At 41.0% G+C, this 19,943-nt stretch overlaps 1 protein-coding gene across 2 annotated transcripts; it reads left to right on the forward strand.

Annotated features, from left to right (window-relative positions):
* The first annotated feature begins 4,997 nt into the window (after positions 1 to 4,997).
* LOC115917893 (zinc finger homeobox protein 4-like) lies at positions 4,998 to 19,939 on the forward strand. 2 transcript variants are annotated; one of them, XM_030975928.1, is made up of 2 exons: positions 4,998 to 14,768; positions 15,553 to 19,939. In XM_030975928.1, exons 1-2 carry the CDS (start codon positions 5,106 to 5,108, stop codon positions 16,114 to 16,116), a joined length of 10,227 nt encoding a protein of 3,408 aa, XP_030831788.1. In that variant the 5' UTR covers positions 4,998 to 5,105; the 3' UTR covers positions 16,117 to 19,939. The 2 variants fall into 2 exon arrangements, with proteins under 2 accessions (XP_030831788.1, XP_030831789.1); XM_030975929.1 differs by having other exon boundaries at positions 15,581 to 15,687.
* Positions 19,940 to 19,943: the final 4 nt, after the last annotated feature.

Genomic DNA, 19,943 nt, shown 5'->3' on the forward strand with positions numbered 1-19,943 from the left:
ATCGGTGCACAGACTTGATGAATATTCCAGCCTGACTGACTCATTTTCAGGTCATATAGGTCAAGTCCAAGAATGTAAGGCTTCGTTGTTTTATACAATGGCTTGCAATGATAAGCAAGAGAGCCTGGTGATTTAGGGGCTGGGAGAGAGAGAGGGAGAGAAAGAGAGAGAAAGGGAGAGAGGAAGTGAAAGAGAAAACATGTAGAGAGATGTGAGAGATTTGTGAGAGCGAGAGTAAAGTGAGAGATAGATGAGAAAATGTAAATAAATAGCATTTGGTCCCCTTGCGAGTTCACATACCTTTATTCTGTTCCCATGCTGTAATTAAAAACTGGTGCAAAGCAGTATTCTCTTACTCCAACCAGCACACCATACCATCATCTTCTCATATTTTTGTGCGTCTGAGAAATGATAAAACGGAGAGGAAAGAAAGCGAACAAACACAGGGGAGTGTCTCGTGGGATAGCTCAGTCTTCCTGTCGAAAGTACCCACAACCTAGGATCCAGGAAACTTGAGAACTTCAGTGTTGGGTCAAAATTAATCAATCCAAGCAATCTATTCTTTCCTTCTCTTTCCATCTCTCTCTTTTTTTCTTTATTCTTATTTCCTTTAATACTCATTATTTTGCCCAGCTCCATATCCTATATTACTGAACATGTGGTAATGTTCAAATCCCTTTTTTGTCCCTGTCTCCGGTTTACTTGTCTGTCTCGTTTTTTTGTTTTAGATTTGTTTTTGTTGAGAGACAAGGTTTGTAACAGATCATTAAGTGTCACTTTCTCTCTTATATATCATCTCTTTCTCACTTCCTGAATATGTTTGTAAAATTATGAGGTAATAAAAAATCTAGTAGAAGGTGCAATTAAACTTTTTCTAGTTCAAATAAAAGTGGTCAGGTTTTGCATGAATACAATATTCTTGAAAAGATACTACCGGTTAGGTAATTTTCTGGCTTTTATATATGTACTTTACAAAGACAAATCTACCCCCCCCCCCCCCCCCCCCCTTTGTTCTCCTTCCTTTTCGTAGTCTTACAAATGCACGTAGACAAAAAGTGGCTACAATTATCTACATAAATCAGTGATACTTCTTGGACATGTATTTCTTTTTGTTTGATTTCCCTGATACTACAATGTAGTTGCTTTACTTTTGAACACTGTAGAGTAATCTGAGGTTTTAATTCTATAGTTTCTTTTGTGTCAATATGAACAAAACATGAATTAGCTCTTGAAGAAATAATGCTTTTATTTTCTCCTTTCCTTTTCAGAAAGTTATTCTGATTGTATTAAAGTTTCTTTTATTTGTCAAGTGCATCAAATCTTGCTTTCAAATGTCAAGAAGACTTAAAGTATCGTTGTTGAAATGGAAGACTAAGTAATGGTTTCCTATCTCTCTCTCTCTCTGTAGGAGAAGTATAATCCTTGAATTCTCCTGAAGACTATCTGCATTCTCCATTACTATCACACCTCAGAATTCCCTTGACACTGAGATGACTACCTTCAAAAGGCAAATCACATAGGTGCACTAATGAGAGCGAGTCTAGTTCTCACAGCTCCGCTCCCCAATTAAAAGCATATTTAATATACATGAACAAACCCTTGCAATTTTCAGAAGCCCTGGAAGACGTATACCTCCTTCGCTTCCATCCATCAAACTCACTCCCCATGGAAAATGAATGATTAATACTCTCACTCTGTCTGACAGGGATGCTATCTTCTTGGCTCTGGCCGTTCCATAATTCCCACTTCCCCCTCCTCGGTGATGCTATGAAGATCATCAGACTATCCTGCTCTATCTTCTTGTTATCGCAATAAACTATTAATGACTTGGTATGCTTGAGCGTTGTCCTGGTGGACTGGTCTACTCACAGCCTATCACTTTTGCTTAAAGGCATTGTGTGTACACAAATCTACTCCTTTCTTTAACTCTCTCCAGACAAGTTTTCTCTTTTATGAACACGTTTCCAAAGGCCAAAACTTTGAATAGTTGTCTTGCGGTTGTTTCACTGAATATAAGGATTCATTTGATGTGACTGAATTAGAATATTTAATCTTTATTTACTCCCAGAAATGATCTTGAATTATCCTTCATACATTCGCAATCAGAAATCTTGTGTTGCACATTTTCAATGTCATTAATTGATGAACATTATGCTTTTATATATTTATAGCATTAGTGTAAGCAGCAGGCTGAGGCATTATTATCCTCTGTATATATCATTAAGAACATACCCTGAGCCAAGGTACAATAATGAAAGTGGTATTTTTTTATGTTGTGTAAGATTCTTCTTCACTTGTTTCACTTACAGACAGACATTAGTTATGTTGGTCATATACATTAGTATGAATGCCTCTTAAGTCACGTTGACACTAAATGACAGAACAATTAACCACACTGAAGAGTGGGAAACATTAGCAGAGTTTATTCTGCAGAGTTTAACTGATTGCTTGCCTACTATACAGGTGTAGACCTTGGTGTGCTCCAGTTCTTCTTTCCTATTCACCCACAATATAACAACTTACGGTTTCCTGCTCTAGCTCAAACCAGAAGTGTGCCACTAAATCAGAGTCATAGGTCAGTTAAACACTGCCCTCTATCAGCACTCTGGTATCATGACTATCAAGATTGTAGTTTCATTCTGTGTGATATAATGCTTGATTTGGATTTGTGAATGGGAGTCATTCTTCCAAGCTAGTCTCATGAATGAAAAGTTCATCTGTTTCAAACTTTATATGTCTTGAAAAGTACATGACATAGTGGCTTAGACTATTTGTGGAACTGATATAGGTCCCTTGCGGTAGAGAAAGGGTTAATTGAAAGTGGATATGAAGAGAGGGTTGTGGGTAAATGTCGGGATTCTGTGAGCAGGGAAATGAGAAAGCTTTGTAAGTCTAGGAGAGCTAGCTAGCATCTGTGACTGTCTTGACTTACAAGACATCCTCAGGAGATTGTGAAGCTAGGAGAGGTCTGAGACCACGGACATTAAATCATACAGTCAGGAAGTAGATTCGAGATTAATTGCAAAATTATTGTATTCTCTTTCAATAACAAGTCTGGGGTTTCAATCTTGTAGCAAGTCAAACTAGAGATATGAATGGTATATTTGATTATCTTAGCCGCATGTTAAATGTTTTGAATTATGTTTTAGGTTAGGTGTGGTTAGGTTTAATTATATCCTATCTTCCTTATGCTACACCAATAACTGTCTTTGATAATGTCTTTAGGTCACAACTATTTAGTATGATATGTGCCTCAAAGAAACTTTACAGGTAGACTGTATACAATTCTATTCACAATAAAATAATTTTACAATGACGAAGAGGCTTCTTTTCTTTTGAACACTGCACTACAAAAAAAATAAACATGAATATTAATAATGGGATAGGTGAAAAGACTGCAGATAAAATTGACTATCAAGTGATTTTGTTGCATTGTCAGTGTTGATAATAAGAATGTAGGATGTTCCAAGAGTATGTGTCTCAGGGGGTTGTGCTTCGTGCTCTATGCTTGACTCATAATGTAGGATAACATGAAGGGGAAACGCTGGCCACAGAACGCGGGCAGGCAGGTATGCTTCAGAGAAAGTGCATGTTAGAAATGATTTCGTCATGCAGGCAGGCTAGGCCCTAATCATTTCTTAAATAAAGGGTGCCACTGTACTTTGTGAAATGTAAGAGTGACCTAATTCAATGCCTGCCCTCTTAAGTCCATCAGCCTCTTGATGTAACCGAAACCATTCCCTTGATGGATCCTTCCCGCTTGCCCTCTCCTTAGCTCTCTCTCTCCCGGCCTCTTCTCCATCTCCCGCTCCCCCTCCACTTCTCCCTCTCCCCTCCAATTCTCTCTCCCTCTTCATATCTTTCTTTCCCTCCCTGTGTCTCTTTCTCTCTCTCTCTCTCTCTCTCTCCCCCACCTACCTCTCCAGAACCTCCTGACGAGGAATCATGTGAACTACACGCTCCCCTCACCCTCTCTTCTCTTCACATGCAACTGGTTGTGTTCTCTTCTCTGTTTTAATCAAATACAACCAAATTACCTCTTCAAATAGCAGCCAGAAAATAGGCGAGAGTGCAAATTCTCCATTAACGCTCGTGCGATGTTGAGTGTCTTGGCTTTTCTTCTATGTTCTATGAATTGTCAAGGCCATTTGCTGCTGAATGACTAAATTACAAGTCTTGCTTGAAGTGGCAAGGCATTTACCATTTCTCTTGATCTGTTTCCCCTTTTTTTTCTTTTTGAGTTTTTCATTCCATTGCATTTTCACCATCATCATCTTGCACCTACTGAACTTCACCACTTGAGTTGCTCTTTGCATTTTAATGCCTTTTCCAAATGCCTGCTACATTAATGAGCGTGAATTCCACATGTGGCATATCGAGTGAAGTGCATAATTTGCTTATAGCTCAGCACCACCAGGGCGTTTTATGACAGTCTCCTTCCTCCGTGAGAAAGAAAGAGTAAAAAGGAAAGAGAGAGATTGTGTGAGAGAGTGAGCGAGGGAATGAACATCATGGTAGAAAGAATTTTAATCACTGTGACATATCAACTTCTCCATTTATTATCTTTGATTCTTCTTCAATGCACATAGTCCTAGCTTGGATATATCAACATGTATAGCGCTAGATTGTGGCAGGGAAAAAAAAAATTTAAGATATTTGCTGATTAAGAATATCAACATGATTTTGTTAGCTTTTTAATTGTCATTTTATAAGAAGCATCTGTTTCAGATGCTGTGCAATTTTTGTACAATTCAAACATTTCAGATTTATTAAATGTGATTGACTTGAGGTTCGGTTTTATTGTAAAGAAAAACATGACATATGTCTGAAGACTAAGATTGTCATATTTACAGTTGAGTACAAAAAACGGTGTTGCAAAATATTGATGATTTCTCTCTTGATATCTATTAACCAACCACCAATCAACCAACCAACTGCAGATCCTATTCTAACCTACGTGAAGCCTGAATGAATATGTGCTTATGATTTTTCTTTTCTTTTTTTCTTTTCTCTGTCTTTGCATTAGATGGACCCTTGTGATGGAGCTCATTCTTCCAGACATTGATGATATCCTTGGTTTCATCCATGAGTAATCATCTATCATCATGGCTGAAGTTGAATCAACCCCACCTACAGAGAATACATCCTCTGGTATAGATGGACCACCCATATCAGATCCTGGACCACCCACATCAGATCCTGGACCAGACCTAGTCAATGATGAAGCAGATTCTAGATCTACCGAAGAGCCACAGAATGATGATGCAGTCCAAGAGAATTGCATTGCTGAAAACACAAATGAAAGTGAGGTGAAGAACTATCTACAGGACAACAAAGAGGATGAGATGACAATGGACATGGGAGCAGAGGATTCCCTTGGTTTCAATGAAATAAGCAATGAGGAAGGTGAGGAAGGCGAGGAAGGGGAGGAAGGGGATGCAGAGGAATCATCAGGAACCGTCCGAGAAGTCACCTGTAGCAAGTGCTCCAATAAGTTCACTGATCTGCAGACATATATGGAACATAGCTGCATCATGACAACCTGTGAGACTAGCTTGGCTGAAGATGATGACAGACTCTTGTCTGTGAGCGGTAATGAAAGTGAACTCAGTGATGCAGAGAACTTTCAAGGAGAGATTGTCTACCAGCTTGATGGCTCAGCGTACCTCGTTGATAGCAATGAGCGATCAGAGAAGGAGGGAAACTCCCTTGCTACAGTTGAGAGTACTCAGACTGATATGAGTAATATGTTTAATGAGCATGGTAATATGAGCGTACTGCCAGGCATTGTGAACGCTTTACACATACCAGGATACATGACCATGGGTAGTGTATCTAGCTATGGTCCAGGGATGTCAGGTCCGTATGGAACACCTATTGTACACAGCTTCAAGGTTTATGATGTCAGAAATAAGGCTGAAAGTGAAGACAACATCGATTCTGAGAAAGAGAACAAGCATAGCTTTGGAGGTGCATCTGCTGGAAAGCCAATCCTTATGTGTTTCCTTTGTAAACTCTCATTCGGTTTTGCCAAATCATTTATGACGCATGCAACTCATGAACACAAAATGACTTTGAATGAGAAAGAGAAACAGATCATGGCTAACAAAGATCAGTCAGCCATCATTCAAGGTTTGGGAAAAGAGAAAGAGCCACTCCTATCTTTCCTGGAACCTAAGGTCAAACAGCAGCAGCAACAACAAGCAGCCCACAGTATAGCCAACCTGAGACTCCAACCTCCCGGTGGTCTTGGGCAGTCTGTGTACTCAAGTGCCAATTCCAATGTAAGCTACATGTATCCTGTCTCAGTCGCCATCAGTACTACACCAAACACCACCACTACCATCTCAACTACCTCAGAGGATGCCTGCACACGCTTGGACACCACCAGTTTAACTACTGATATGCAATATGCAGCAGGATTGCTCCAGAACAGTACTGCTGTGAATGAAGAAAGGCAGGACACCGATGAAACATCCAAAGGTGCAGAGGGCTCTCAGGTGTCTCATCGTCCATACTCCACAGACTCCCACTCTACTGAAATAGATGCTGCCAAGGCAAACCTGCGACAAGAGCTGAATGATCGTAGAATGTCTGCTACCGATGAAGTGGATCCATCTAAGAAATCACCCAACCATGTCCAATATAAAGAGGCTGAACACATGGAAAACACATCAGGATCTCCATCCAACAACAACAACATCAAGGAGGCCTACGGTGAAGGTGAACAGGCTTCCTCAAGCATGGAAGATGAAGATGATATCCCTCACAATCATGATCCATCCGTCACTGGCTGTGTGGAGTGTCCTAAATGTGATATGGTGCTCGGTTCATCACGTTCTCTCGGAGGCCACATGACCATGATGCACTCGCGGAATTCATGCAAGACTCTGAAATGTCCCAAGTGTAATTGGCACTACAAATACCAGCAGACGTTAGAGGCTCACATGAAGGAGAAACACCCAGAGAGTGAATCCAAGTGTGTATACTGTGAGTCTAGCCAACCCCATCCCAGGCTGTCCAGGGGAGAATCCTACACCTGTGGCTACAAACCCTACCGTTGTGAAATATGTAATTATTCCACAACAACCAAGGGTAATCTGAGCATCCATATGCAGTCTGACAAGCATCTGAACAACATGCAGGAGTTACAGAATGGTAGTGATCACATCTTCATGCATCATAAGATGAATGATCTAGCCCAGGCTGCCAAACCCAAGCATAAGCAGACATGGAGGTGTGATGTATGCGACTATGAGACAAACGTTGCAAGGAATCTTCGCATCCACATGACCAGTGAGAAGCATATTCACAACATGATGGCCATCCAGCAGAACGTGTCTCAGATGCAACGAGAGATGCAGAACAACGTTGGTGGTGGTGGGATGCCTACTGAGGAATCCATGTACATGATGCTTGGACAGAATTCCATGCTGCCTGTGATGCATGGTCAGGAACCAAGTATGATGGATATGCAATCATTCATGGCTCAGTATCAGTATGATCCAGTAGCTTATAGTTCATGGATGAACAACATGGCTATGGGTATGAATGTCCAGGAAGCTGCTGCTGCTGCTCCTCATCCAAACACACCAGATGATCCAGCCAAGAATGAGCCTCTTACTCTCTACCAGTGCTCTATCTGTAACAACTTCAACACAGAGAGCCAGGATGATTTGCATATCCATGTGCACAGAGATCGTAGTGAACCCAACATGGCTCTATGGAGAGCTATCATTGGTGATATGCAGCAGTGTATGCTGTGTAACTATTCCACCCAAGTCAAGGCCAACTTCCAGCTTCATCTCAAAACAGACAAGCATCAGCAGAAACTCCAGCTGTTCAACCACATTAGAGAAGGAGGCAAGCAGAATGAATGGAGACTCAAGTACATGAATGTTGGTAACCCAGTCCAAGTGAGATGCAATGCTTGTGACTTCTACACTCACAGCATAGACAAACTACGTGCTCATTCCCACCCTAACAACTATCGACACGAGACCAGTCTCAAGCTCTTCAGACACATGCAGAGCATCAACATTACCATGAACTTTGAGACGCGTCGCTTCCACTGTCCTCTATGCAGCTTTTATACCCGGACCAAGTTCAACTTGATGCAGCACATCCAATCAGTACAGCATCTCAAGAATGAAGCTAAGCTAGCCAAGCAAGATGACCAGAACACAGAAGCTGAAGGAACACAACCATCAGGAGATGGGGCTTTAGATCTCTCTAAAAAAGAAAGACCACCATCTGCAGAGTCTATGCCCGAGGACCAACCTAGCAATTCCAGTATTCTTAACAGCAGTGAGCAACCAGAAAACTTGAGCAAACCAGGAACTCCCTCCAGTGCAAGTGGAAAAGCTGATATCAGGGGTCACACCACTACACAAATATTCTCCTGTCCGTATTGTAAATACAGCTGTGTGGACCAACAACGAATCACTGCCCATGTGATATCCCAGCATAGTTTGAAACCTGCCTCTGTTCTTCGCTGTCCACTCTGCCAAGAGATCTGCACCAACCGTATCAACTTGGAAGTTCATCTCATGGACTCCCACAGCGTATCCAGAGACTGCATCCAACGGCTGGTCATGTCAGTGGAGACATCAGAAAATGTGCCAACATTCCATGGAGCTCCACCTGCCAATGCTGTTGCTACTGCAACTCAACCAAGTGAAGCTGCATCAAAAACAGAATCAAGGCCACCATCTTCTCAAGGGGCAGAATCAGCTGAAGTCAGAGCCTCTCCTCGTCCATCTTCTCATCAATCTTCATCAACAGTTGGTGAAGCTGATGGAGTAGACCTTTATAGGTGCCAAAATTGCCATAAGAATTTCTCCAATATTGACCTACTCTACAGTCATCAAAGTGAATTCTGTCCTTTGAAAGAACAGGACACACCCAATGGCCCAGGTTTCTTGTGTTGGAAGAAAGGCTGCAATCAGTATTTCAAGACTGCGTCTGGTTTGCAAGTCCATTTCAAGGAAATTCATGTTAAACGACATCAGCTTCCAGGTATCAAGCCTGAGGTGTCCAGTGCAGAGGCAAACCCTGGACAGGTCAACCTCAAGTGTGTGGTATGTCAGAAAGTCTTCCGTTCTATGTCAAACCTACAGAGTCACTTGGAGACAACCCACCCAGATCTAAATCAAGCAGATGTCTTGCAGATGCTCACCTCCATGCCAAATGGTGATATTGCTGGACTGCTCCACAATGGACCAAATGACCAAGCACCAGAAATGGACCAACAAAATTTATTCAAAGTTGAGGATCCATTCTCAGGCTGTAATGGAACAGATGGAACAGACTGGGATGGAGATATGGACGATATGGAGATGGATGGACCTAAACCTGAAGAAGGTAGCTTCATGGATCCTTTCAAGAAGTACAAGTGTCAGAGATGTAGAGTAGGCTTCTCCAAGCAAAGTGAACTGAGCAGCCACAACAAAACCGTTTTTCATCGCAAAGGAGATAGGGCAGCTCAAACGTTTTCCATGGACAAGTACATGGACCCTAATAGGCCATACAAATGTGATGTCTGTCGAGAATCTTTTACTCAAAAGAGCATTCTTCTTGTCCACTACAACTCGGTATCTCATCTCCACAAGTTGAAACTGAGTTTGAATGAGCCTATAGAGCCAGAGATTCCTAATGATCATGGAGACAACAAGCCCTTCAAATGTAGTCTATGTAAGGTAGCTTACAGTCAACAGTCAACCCTTGACACTCACATGAGATCTGTGTTGCATCAAAGCAGAGCTGCCAAACAGGAGACTTCCAGTAGTACTACAGACAAGGATGAAGGAGAACAATTGGTTCTTGGTGTTGGTGGAACCATCCTCCCAACATCATCACCAAGTCATGTCCAACAGCAACAACAGCAGAAGCAGAAACATCAGCAACAGAAACCACACCAACCACAACCTCCTAAGTCTCCTGCAGCTAGTACTGAGGTACCTTCACAGCATCAACAGCAACAACAGTTGTTACAAGCTCAGCAGGCCCATCTACAGGCTCAACATGCTTACTATCAACAGTTTCAGTTCCAGCAAGCATTACAACTGCAACAACTTCATCAAGCTCAGTTACAACAACAGATTGCTGCTCAGCTGTCTGGTGTTCCTGGTCAAAGTACTGACCCAAATGTGGCTGCATTGCTCTCTCAAGATGCTCTATCAATGATGCTGATGCAGAGCTTCTCTCCTTCCGCTGCCATGATGTATCCTGCCCAGATACCACTCTCACCCAGTATGTATTCATGTGCTTTATGTGGCTCAGTGCTGCCAAGTCACGAAGCACTTGCTCAGCATCAGCAGACCTGTCCAAAAGCCCCATCATCCAGTACCAGTACAGCAACAACCCCTACTGCTGAGAAGCTTTCCACAGCATGTACCTCAGTCACACCAGCCACTACCACTGTCACAACAAGTGTTGTTGCAAAGCCTCTTGAAGCACCCAATGCTAGGAGGATCAGAACGTCAGCAATTCAGCGCAAGTTGCTTGAAAGCTATGGTTTTGATCTTGTTCAGCAATTTAATGAATCTGCAATGGGACTGCCATCAAGCATAGCATATGAGGACAAGTTCTTCTGCGAAGGATGCAAAAAGGAGTTCTCTAGTGTCTGGGTGTATAAGGCTCATATGGAAGAGATTCACAAAAAGTTGTTGCCAAATGATGTGATTGAGAAGTACACACAGTTGTTTAAAGATGAACTAAATGACGAAGACGATGAAGAGGATGATGAGCTGTCAAGGACTGAGGAGGAAACTAGCCAGCAGCAAGAAGAAAAACTATATCCTGCCAAGCTGGATCAAAAGATCAAATCAGAGAAAGAAGATCCAAAAGAAACCCTTGTGAATGGACATGTAATGAATTCAGGTGATCACATGTTAACGGCTCAAGATCAATCAGCCTCTGAGGTTATGCCTCCACCACCACCACCACCTCCTCAAGTGTTTCCTGTTAGCCCATATCAACTAGCCATGATGCAAGCCATGCAGCCTGCTAGTTCAAATGGTACAGGGACTCAACCCACTGCTACTCAACCATTTTCTGGTTCTGCTGTACCTGGTGTCCAACACATGCATAACCTTTCTCAGCAGCCTAATCTCAGCCCAGCAGGTATGCAGCAATTACCACCCTACTTGGATCCTAACTACCTACAGCAGAAGTCCCCCAAACGAGCTCGTACAAGAATCACTGATGATCAGCTAAAAATCCTGAGGGCATACTTTGACATTAACAATTCTCCATCAGAAGAAGCGATTGCTGAGATGTCTCAAAAGTCTTGTCTGCCACATAAAGTCATCAAGCACTGGTTCAGAAACACTCTGTTCAAAGAGAGGCAAAGGAATAAAGACTCACCATATAACTTCAACAACCCTCCAACAACTTCACTGCTGGACATTGAGAGACCTAAGAAGAGGGAAAGTAGCGAGGTGCTGACTGGTGGATCGTTAGAGAAAAGAACTGCCAGAGAAATGGAGAAGGAACATTTGGAAATGGATCCATTCAGAGCTTCTTCAAGCCCTAGTATGAGATTTTTAGCAGAACAGGCTATGGTCAAACCATACAAGCAAGAGATTCCTCTTCCACTTCCACAGACCCCACCACCTGGTGCTGCTGCAGCCGCTGCAGCAGCAGCAGCAGCAGCACAAGCTATGGCCACACTACCTCCAGCCACCGCTATGAAAGAACCCAAGCCTATGAGTCCTATTGTTTCAGTCATGCCAGAACCATCTTTGCCCAAATTGGAAACATCTGAGATGGAAACTACTGCAGAGGAGCTTAAAGATAAAAGTCCAGATACAGCTCCAGAGGAGCATCCAGAATTACACCATGATACAGTCATGGAGGAAGTCAAGGATATGAATGAGGAAAGTATCAATAAAGCGGCTGAAGACTCAAAGAGGAATATGATGATGATGATGCATAATGAGGATTTGCTTACTGATAAACACCTGAGAATCTCAATGCCAAATGCTGCTATACCTCATACTGTAACCTCAGCTCCTAACACTCCAACCTCAAGCATTTCAGACATGACATCTCCACTGTCCTCTCCAATCTCCCCCATGGCCCCTCGGTGTGTTATTTCCCCAACCAATCATTCTGGTAGCTCTGCTGGCTCTTGTGATTCAAAATCCATGCGGCGATCAGGGAGGACAAGGTTTACAGACTACCAGATTAAAGTTCTACAGGAGTTTTTCGAAAGCAATGCCTACCCTAAAGATGATGACCTCGACCACCTATCTAGAATGCTGAACCTCAGTCCAAGAGTTATTGTGGTATGGTTCCAGAATGCAAGGCAAAAAGCAAGGAAGATGTTTGAAAATCAGGCTGCACCAGAAGGTAATCCTGATCCAGATGGCTTGAGTGGAAGATATAAACGCACACCTGGTTTGAATTACCAATGCAACAAGTGCATGTTGGTGTTTCAAAGATTCTATGAATTGATTAAGCACCAGAAACAACATTGCTATAAATACAGCAGTCTGAGTACAACAAGCAGTGGGAGCTCTCAGCACAGTCCAACAATTATTCCTCCTAATCTAAGTGCTGTGAGTCCTGATCCATTTACCAAGATATCACCAGAACCAACCACCCCAAAGCACACCCCTGAACCAACCCCACCAACACCTACCAGGACTAAGTCTGAACACAAGTCCCCGTCATCTTCATCGTCATCTTCTAAGACAAGTCAAGGAGAGGGAGAGAAGCCATCTAAAAGTGGACATCATTACAAGTGTGAGCAGTGCAAGGTGGCATTTCCACAGTTGGAACAATGGAGAGAACATCAGCAAGTTCATTTGATGGGGATGCAGATCATGAATAGCTACATGCCACAGCAGGTCCCTTACAACATGATGTACATGCCCTATGATTTCAATGGTCTCACCACTGAGCAATACATGAACTACTTAAACACCAACAGTGGAGCAGGTTCACCAACAAAGTCCAAGCACTCAGACACAAGTGATGAAGCTGCTGGACAGTCGTCTGATCAAAGTAGTTCTGAATCGGATCCTAAGAAAGACAAAAGGTTGCGTACCACCATCTCACCAGCTCAACTTGACATCCTGTATGCCAAATACCAAGAAGACAGCAATCCAACCCGTAAGATGCTTGATGTCATCTCCGATGAAGTCGGTCTCAAGAAGCGAGTTGTTCAGGTCTGGTTCCAGAATACCAGAGCCAGGGAACGCAAAGGTCTCTTTCGCCTTTCAGCCTTACAACCGTCCATGAGATGTCCCTTCTGTAAAGCTGCCTTCAAAGTGAAGTCTGCCCTCGAGGCTCATATAAAGGTGCGTCATTTTGACAAGATTCAGAACAGTGCCCAGGTAGACCACATCATTGCTCAGGCATGTAGTCCAGAAACACTGCATGCGCTGGAGATGGAGGCTGGTAGAAGTAGTGCTGGCAGTGATGACAGACATATTGATAGCAGAGCCAGTGATCCTTACTTGTACAGTGATGACAGTCGACAGCTCACCTACTCAGAGGATGGAGATCGTGGCAGCCGGTTTGAGGAATATAGCCAAAGGGTTTCAAGAGACAGAAGTGAGGAGAGGAGATTTGATGAAAGAAATGAAGTGAAGAGTTGGGAGGAGCGAAATGAGAGAGAGATGCAGTCACGGATATCTAGCCATAAAGGTAGTGAGAGCGATGGAGCTCTTGCACAGTCTGACATAGTCTTGGACAAGTTACCGAAGGACTCATATCTGCTCTCTCCCACAAGCAGTATCACAGGGGAAGACGCTATATCAGAAGCTGGCTCAATGGATCGCAGTGAGGATTCTTACAGCAATGCTGATGACCTGGAAAGGGGGCTTAAAAGATACAGAACTCAGATGTCCGTACTCCAGTTGAAAATCTTGAAGCACTGTTATAACGACTACCGTACTCCCACCATCCATGAGTGTGAGCTCCTAGGGCAAGAAATAGGGCTTCCAAGGCGGGTCGTCCAAGTTTGGTTCCAGAATTGTCGAGCAAAGGACAAGAAGGGCAAAAGTATCGTCACCAAGCATTTTGGAATGATAGGAGCAACTGGAGATGGCCATGAATGTAAAATCTGTAAGAAGAAATACTCCAGCTCAATGTCGGTACGTGACCACGTCTTTACTGAATCACATGTAAGACATGTAAAGCTTCATGTTAGTAAAGAACTTGAGAAGTATGAGACTGAAGAATCCAATCTCTTCTTGCCCAAACTTGAACCAGGAAAGAGTAGCCAGTCAGCAGCACCCAGTTCATCTTCAAGCCAGCCATTGAGTAGTCCTTCCCCTGCTTCCGTTGCTGCTTCTCTGAACCTGAGTCCTGTAGCTGCTGCTCAGATGCAGGCTCTTCAGGCCATGCAAGCTCAGATGTTGAATCCTCAGCTACCAGCATCTCATTACCAGCATGTAGCAGCTTCAGCAGGTGCCCCTCCTCCTCATTCACAGTCAGCTCCAGGATCATCATCCAGTAAGAGTGGTAAAGACTCGAGACCTTCTTCTGTCAAGTCCTCTATCAAGTCTGAAGCAGGAGAATCTCAACCTTCCTCCAGCCAGGCCAATGTACCCACCTCAGCCGCGGCTGCTGCAGCTGCAGCTCAGATGGGAGTCAATCCTAATGATGCTGCCTTGATGTCATACCTCTACGGTGGAATGTCTCCTTACTATTCCCAGGTACCTATGATGTATCCTGTCTACCCGGTCGGTCTGGAGATGCTTTATGCTCAGGAACACGCTGCTGCTACAGCTGCCATCCCGCCTCATATACTACAGGTAAGTTGATGTTAAACCTCAGTTTCACAATAAGTGTTTGGGAAGAAAATTGTTGCATAAAATAACCAACTTGAATGATCAGAGCAATTAACACTCTTGGGTATAAACATAAAAGAAAGCAAGAAATCAGTCAAGCACAAACACACACACTCTGTATGTTCTTTATCCCTGTTATAATAAAATGTACGGATGGCAACAAAATAATTTGGTTACTTTTTCAATTGAATAACTGAAAGTACGAATGGAAAACTTTTAACTGAACTTAAAAGGGTGTGAAGAAACGAAGACAAAGTACTTTGATGTATATTTTGACTCATTTGAGTTTTGTGTGTCCATGTTGGCATGGTGCATGATTGTTTTGATTTCTTTGCATGTTTAGTTTAAATAGAGTTGTTTGTCATTTGGCGTGATATTTTCTTAACACATGGATCTAGTTAAGAAGTGCACGAACTGAGTTTTTATCTGAACTGTTTTTAGTCCTACCTTTACTGTTTTTATGTCGTGTCTCAAGACTACCCTATCCTAAAAGATATTTACTGGTCATTTTCATTTGGTATCCCTCTTGCAGTGAAGTGTTGACTATTTCTAAATTCTTCTGATAGTTTTCCAGTGTCCATGGTAACGTTGACCAAGCATTTACTTGTCTAGTTTGATAGTCTTTACTTACTACCTCTACAGACCCCTCCTTTGATATTTAGTCCCATTTTCTTTCCTTTTTAGTTTGTTGTGTTTTGTTGTGTCACTTTTGGACTGTTTGTTTGCATGTCTATTATTTTTGTAACAGGCCTATGCTTCCAACCCCCTCGCTGCAGCACAGTTACATGGCCTGATGGGAAAAACCCCTGAAGAGCAACAGCAGCAACTCAAGCAGCTACAACAACAACAACAACAGCAGCAACAGCAGCAACAACAGCAGCAGCAGCAACAAACCCAGCCAACACCAACATCGTCATCCTCCTCACATCATCACCACCATCACCACCACCACAAGTCCAAACATGGTGACAAACACAAAGAGAAGGATTATATTCTACAGCCTAATTCCTCCACAAATCGTTACCTTTGTAAGAAATGTGAACGTGTCTTTACAGACGTTGACTTGGTGACCTCTCATCAGGTCACCAAGTGCTACATGGGTAAAGTGGTCAACGTGGAGGAAACCGTTGAGAAGCTACCGTCCAACCGATTCTTGTGCCAACTGTGTCCCCGCGAGGCGCTCTTCACGGCTGAAGACGTCAAGACGCATATCAAGACCCCCACACATCAACACAAACTCGTTAGAAAGCTAGAAAAGAAAGAAAAACGGCATCAAAAACATCTCAATGCACACCCCCACTCCAAGAGTTAGACTGTTCAAACTTTCTTTCATTCATGAAAAGTTTTAAGATGTAACAAAAATACATGAAAACTCAGATGAAATATGACCAATAATCTTCCTTTTTATTTTGATTGATGTATTTTTAAAAACATTTGAGGGTGCTTGCCTTCGGTTACCTGTTTGTCTGTCAGATGAATATAGACAAGACTTGATCTGCATTGCTGAAGATTGTATGTGCTATCTGTTTGGATTGGACAGATGAAAAGTCAAACTATGTGTGCCAAAAATGAAAAGAGGTTTCAGAAGTATTGTAAAAATAGTGAACTGGTTGAAAGATGGCAGGCAAGGACTAGTTTAATGATCTAGGATAGAAAAGATTGACTTGCCAGCCAAGGCTTGTTATTACATAGAGCATCTACCTCTAGTATATCAGTAGGAATGCGATTAAAAAATGCCAAAATATATGTAGGGTTGCTTGTGATGAAGAGAATGCCAAATGAAGAGCCCAAGACTTTATTCTCTTAGTGGAGAGAGAAAGAAAGAAAGAAGAATATGCCAAGATTTATCACTGCTAATGTTTTAAGAGGTATTCCATAAAGCTTGAACAACAATGGCTGAATGAATGTTTATGTGTTGTAAAGTAGATGAGATACCAGCCATTCAATTTGGATATAATTAGTACTGCGGGTAGTTGTTATAGAGTTTGTGGTTGTTTTTAAATTGATGATGAAATTATATATATATCAGTATTCCAATTGAAATTTTTTCAATGTTAAGATTATGAAATGACCAAATTATTCACCATGAAATCTTTTTGTTTCCTTGTCTAGTGAGGCTGAGAGATACATATATTTTCAAGAGAAACGTTTTTTGTCCTTAGTCAATGTGTAAGTTTATTTTTTTTCTGTTTAAAATACTTCTACTTAAAGGACATCAGTTTTGCTCTTTTTAATTTGAATACCTCTTTGTGACCAACTACTGTATTATTGAAATTGTAACATTCATTTACTTTTATAACAAATTGACTGGAAGCTTATATGACTAATACGATTAATATTTGATTTAGTGAGACATTGTGAGAAACACACATTAACGGTTCTGTGGGGACCTGTGCATGTTTGGTTTTAGGGTTGTGGGTAAAGTTTCACTTTAATGAATTAAAAAATGAATTTTAGCTCAAATGTATAATGGTATTCAGTGCTCTAATCTTGGACAGTGAATTAATAGAACAATAAACTGGGTTGTCATCATGGGCATTTCGGTATTGATTATTATTTGTTCATTTCAATTTCTACATTATCTAAATAACATTGCCAAATTTTTCTCTTTGAGTGATGGGAGAGTCTGTTTAGTGTACAAAAATTTATTACAAAGTTTTAATGAAAACCTCATTATGAATGACTGTCTCTTGTATACTTGTGAATATTGAGAAAAAAGTGTATAAAATGCTGCCTGATTTTAGGCAAAACCTGTAAATATAAAGACTAAAACCAACCGATATGCACCATGAATATATGTTGTACACCTTGCTTACGTAGGCAGTATAATGATTGTATACATTTAGATAAAGATAGACCAAGATGAAATACCTTAGTATCTACTACGCACCGTATATATGTATGACTTTATATAGTAGTGTGCTTTTTCACCTTGGTTTAAGGCTAATGCTAGTCTTCTAGAAGGTTCATGTGCCGCTGCTGCATATTCTAGATGTGGTCTAATCGTGAAATAATATTGAGAAAAAAAAACACTTGTTGTGGATAGAAGACTAGCCTTTCAGAGAGTCTGTGTGTGTTCTGTATATCTGTAATGTCAGCAAGTGACCTTGTCTTCAGTCTGTCTATATTATCTGTGACCTCCATATTAGTAAGCTTCAATGGGTAGATTTGGCCTTTGATATAGGGGTGATTGCGACCTTTGACATATGGTCATGTGATTTTGATTAATGTCACCAGAAATGGTATTAGAACGGATGAGAGAAAGTCCTATTTCATAAAACTCAATCTTGGTAATTTGTGATTTTTGGACCACTGTGACATTTATGTTAAAGATGATTTATCTCAATGGTTTGTGAATCACTGAAGCTAGAGGCTGACAATTTAAAGTAAAAAGGATATAAGAGCTTCAAGTTTGCATCATGATTTCAGAGATATATTAAACCAAACTGCTTAAGACGTGGGTCTTACTTAGATGGAGCTCTTTAAAGTGATACTGATTAGTTGGTTTTTTATTAAGGTAAAAATGTGACTTGATATTTCTTTGAGTGAACTCGGTGAAGACTCTGCTGTTTTAGAACCCATTTTGAAGTGTGGGTTTCCATGTGCGGAAATAAATAACTTTGAAATATACTGAAATGGACAAATTCATGTCACAAAATTTGTTGATATTATATAGAGATGTTGATGCAAGGAATTATTTAGATTTTAGCTGATCGGTGTAAACGCATGATATATAATGCATAGGAGATGAAATGAAGTATTACACAGATTATTTTTGTGTGTAAATTGTAGATTTTTGTACTACATGTATGTTAGTCATTGTATTTATCATTCATTGTATGAAGATACTTTTCCCTAGTTGCTGCGTGTATTTACATATCATATATATTTACATCATTTGAATTTACCTTGTATAACGGTGCTTAAATGTGTTTTTTAATTGACTTGCTTATCATGTTGTTAAATGCAAAAATGGGCCAAAATAGAAATAAAAGTAAATAAGACATAGACATGTTAGACAGACATGCACAAGTTTTGACTATCACCTCTGTGTTTTACGCAGCACCTTTTTTTAAAATGCTATTATATTGGATTTTTGTTGTCGCATTTATACGTACTACTAACTGATTATTATGTTTGTATTCCTGACTATTTTTTGTATTGTAGAGAGTAAAGCACTAGGCATTTAATGCCCCAGTTAGTATGCTTACAAAGCAGTTTTGTATAGTTCATATGTTTTGTAGATAGAAAGAAACGAGGCTTTTTTTTCTCTCATTTTGGTTTCCATATATTATTTCTTGCTTTGATTGTTGTAGAAGGATATCAAACTATGGATAGTCATGATAATGTGATACCTCATATAATATTCCTAAAGTACTCTAACTAATTGGACATCAAAAGGATATATGTAGAAAGCCAGCGTTGGTAGGAGAGTTATAGGATGTGATTTGGGGTAACAGATCTCCCAAGCAAACACCTTATTTCTTCTGCTGCCTCTATTCGGAGACTAATTTGCTATCCAACTTTTCAGTAGCTAAACATAGAGACTTGGCGACCAAATGCCTTTATTTTTGCAAGATTATTTACAAATTCTAGAAAGAGGATCTGAAAAACAGAGCTAATTGCCAAAACTTTGAGAATGCAGAACCCCCACCCCTTCCCTTCCCATTCCTTTCATGTAACCATCTTGTAAGCTTCAATATGTCTTGTGTTTTTGAAAATTAAAAGTTGTACCAGCAGACAATTGTAATGGTTCTGTGTTTAGTAGTACCAGCGTTCTAATGAAGGATTATCTGGGTAGACTATTACAAATGTTTTTTGTCTGTATGAGAGAGGGAGGGAGAGTGAGTGAGTGAGAGAGAGAGAGAAAATGAGAAGTCTAAGGTCTTGAAAGAGGTTTAGCTTGTAAATACATGTAATACTACTGGATATACAGGTAACTATTAGCACTGCATTGTCATGTGATATTAGAACAAAGAAAGACCATGTTGATAAAGCTGCATCATCTACCCACTCGTTTTTGTATGGGGGTTTACTGCATGTATCTGTATTGATATTATAACCGCTTGCTAAGAATTATGTCTAACGAAAAAAAAATTAAAATCTGCCAGCCATGTGTTTACATGAAAAAATGACTTT

Source organism: Strongylocentrotus purpuratus, unplaced genomic scaffold, assembly GCF_000002235.5.
Source record: "Strongylocentrotus purpuratus isolate Spur 01 unplaced genomic scaffold, Spur_5.0 spur5_scaffold_8, whole genome shotgun sequence".
In the NCBI taxonomy this organism is placed as follows: Eukaryota; Metazoa; Echinodermata; class Echinoidea; order Camarodonta; family Strongylocentrotidae; genus Strongylocentrotus; species Strongylocentrotus purpuratus.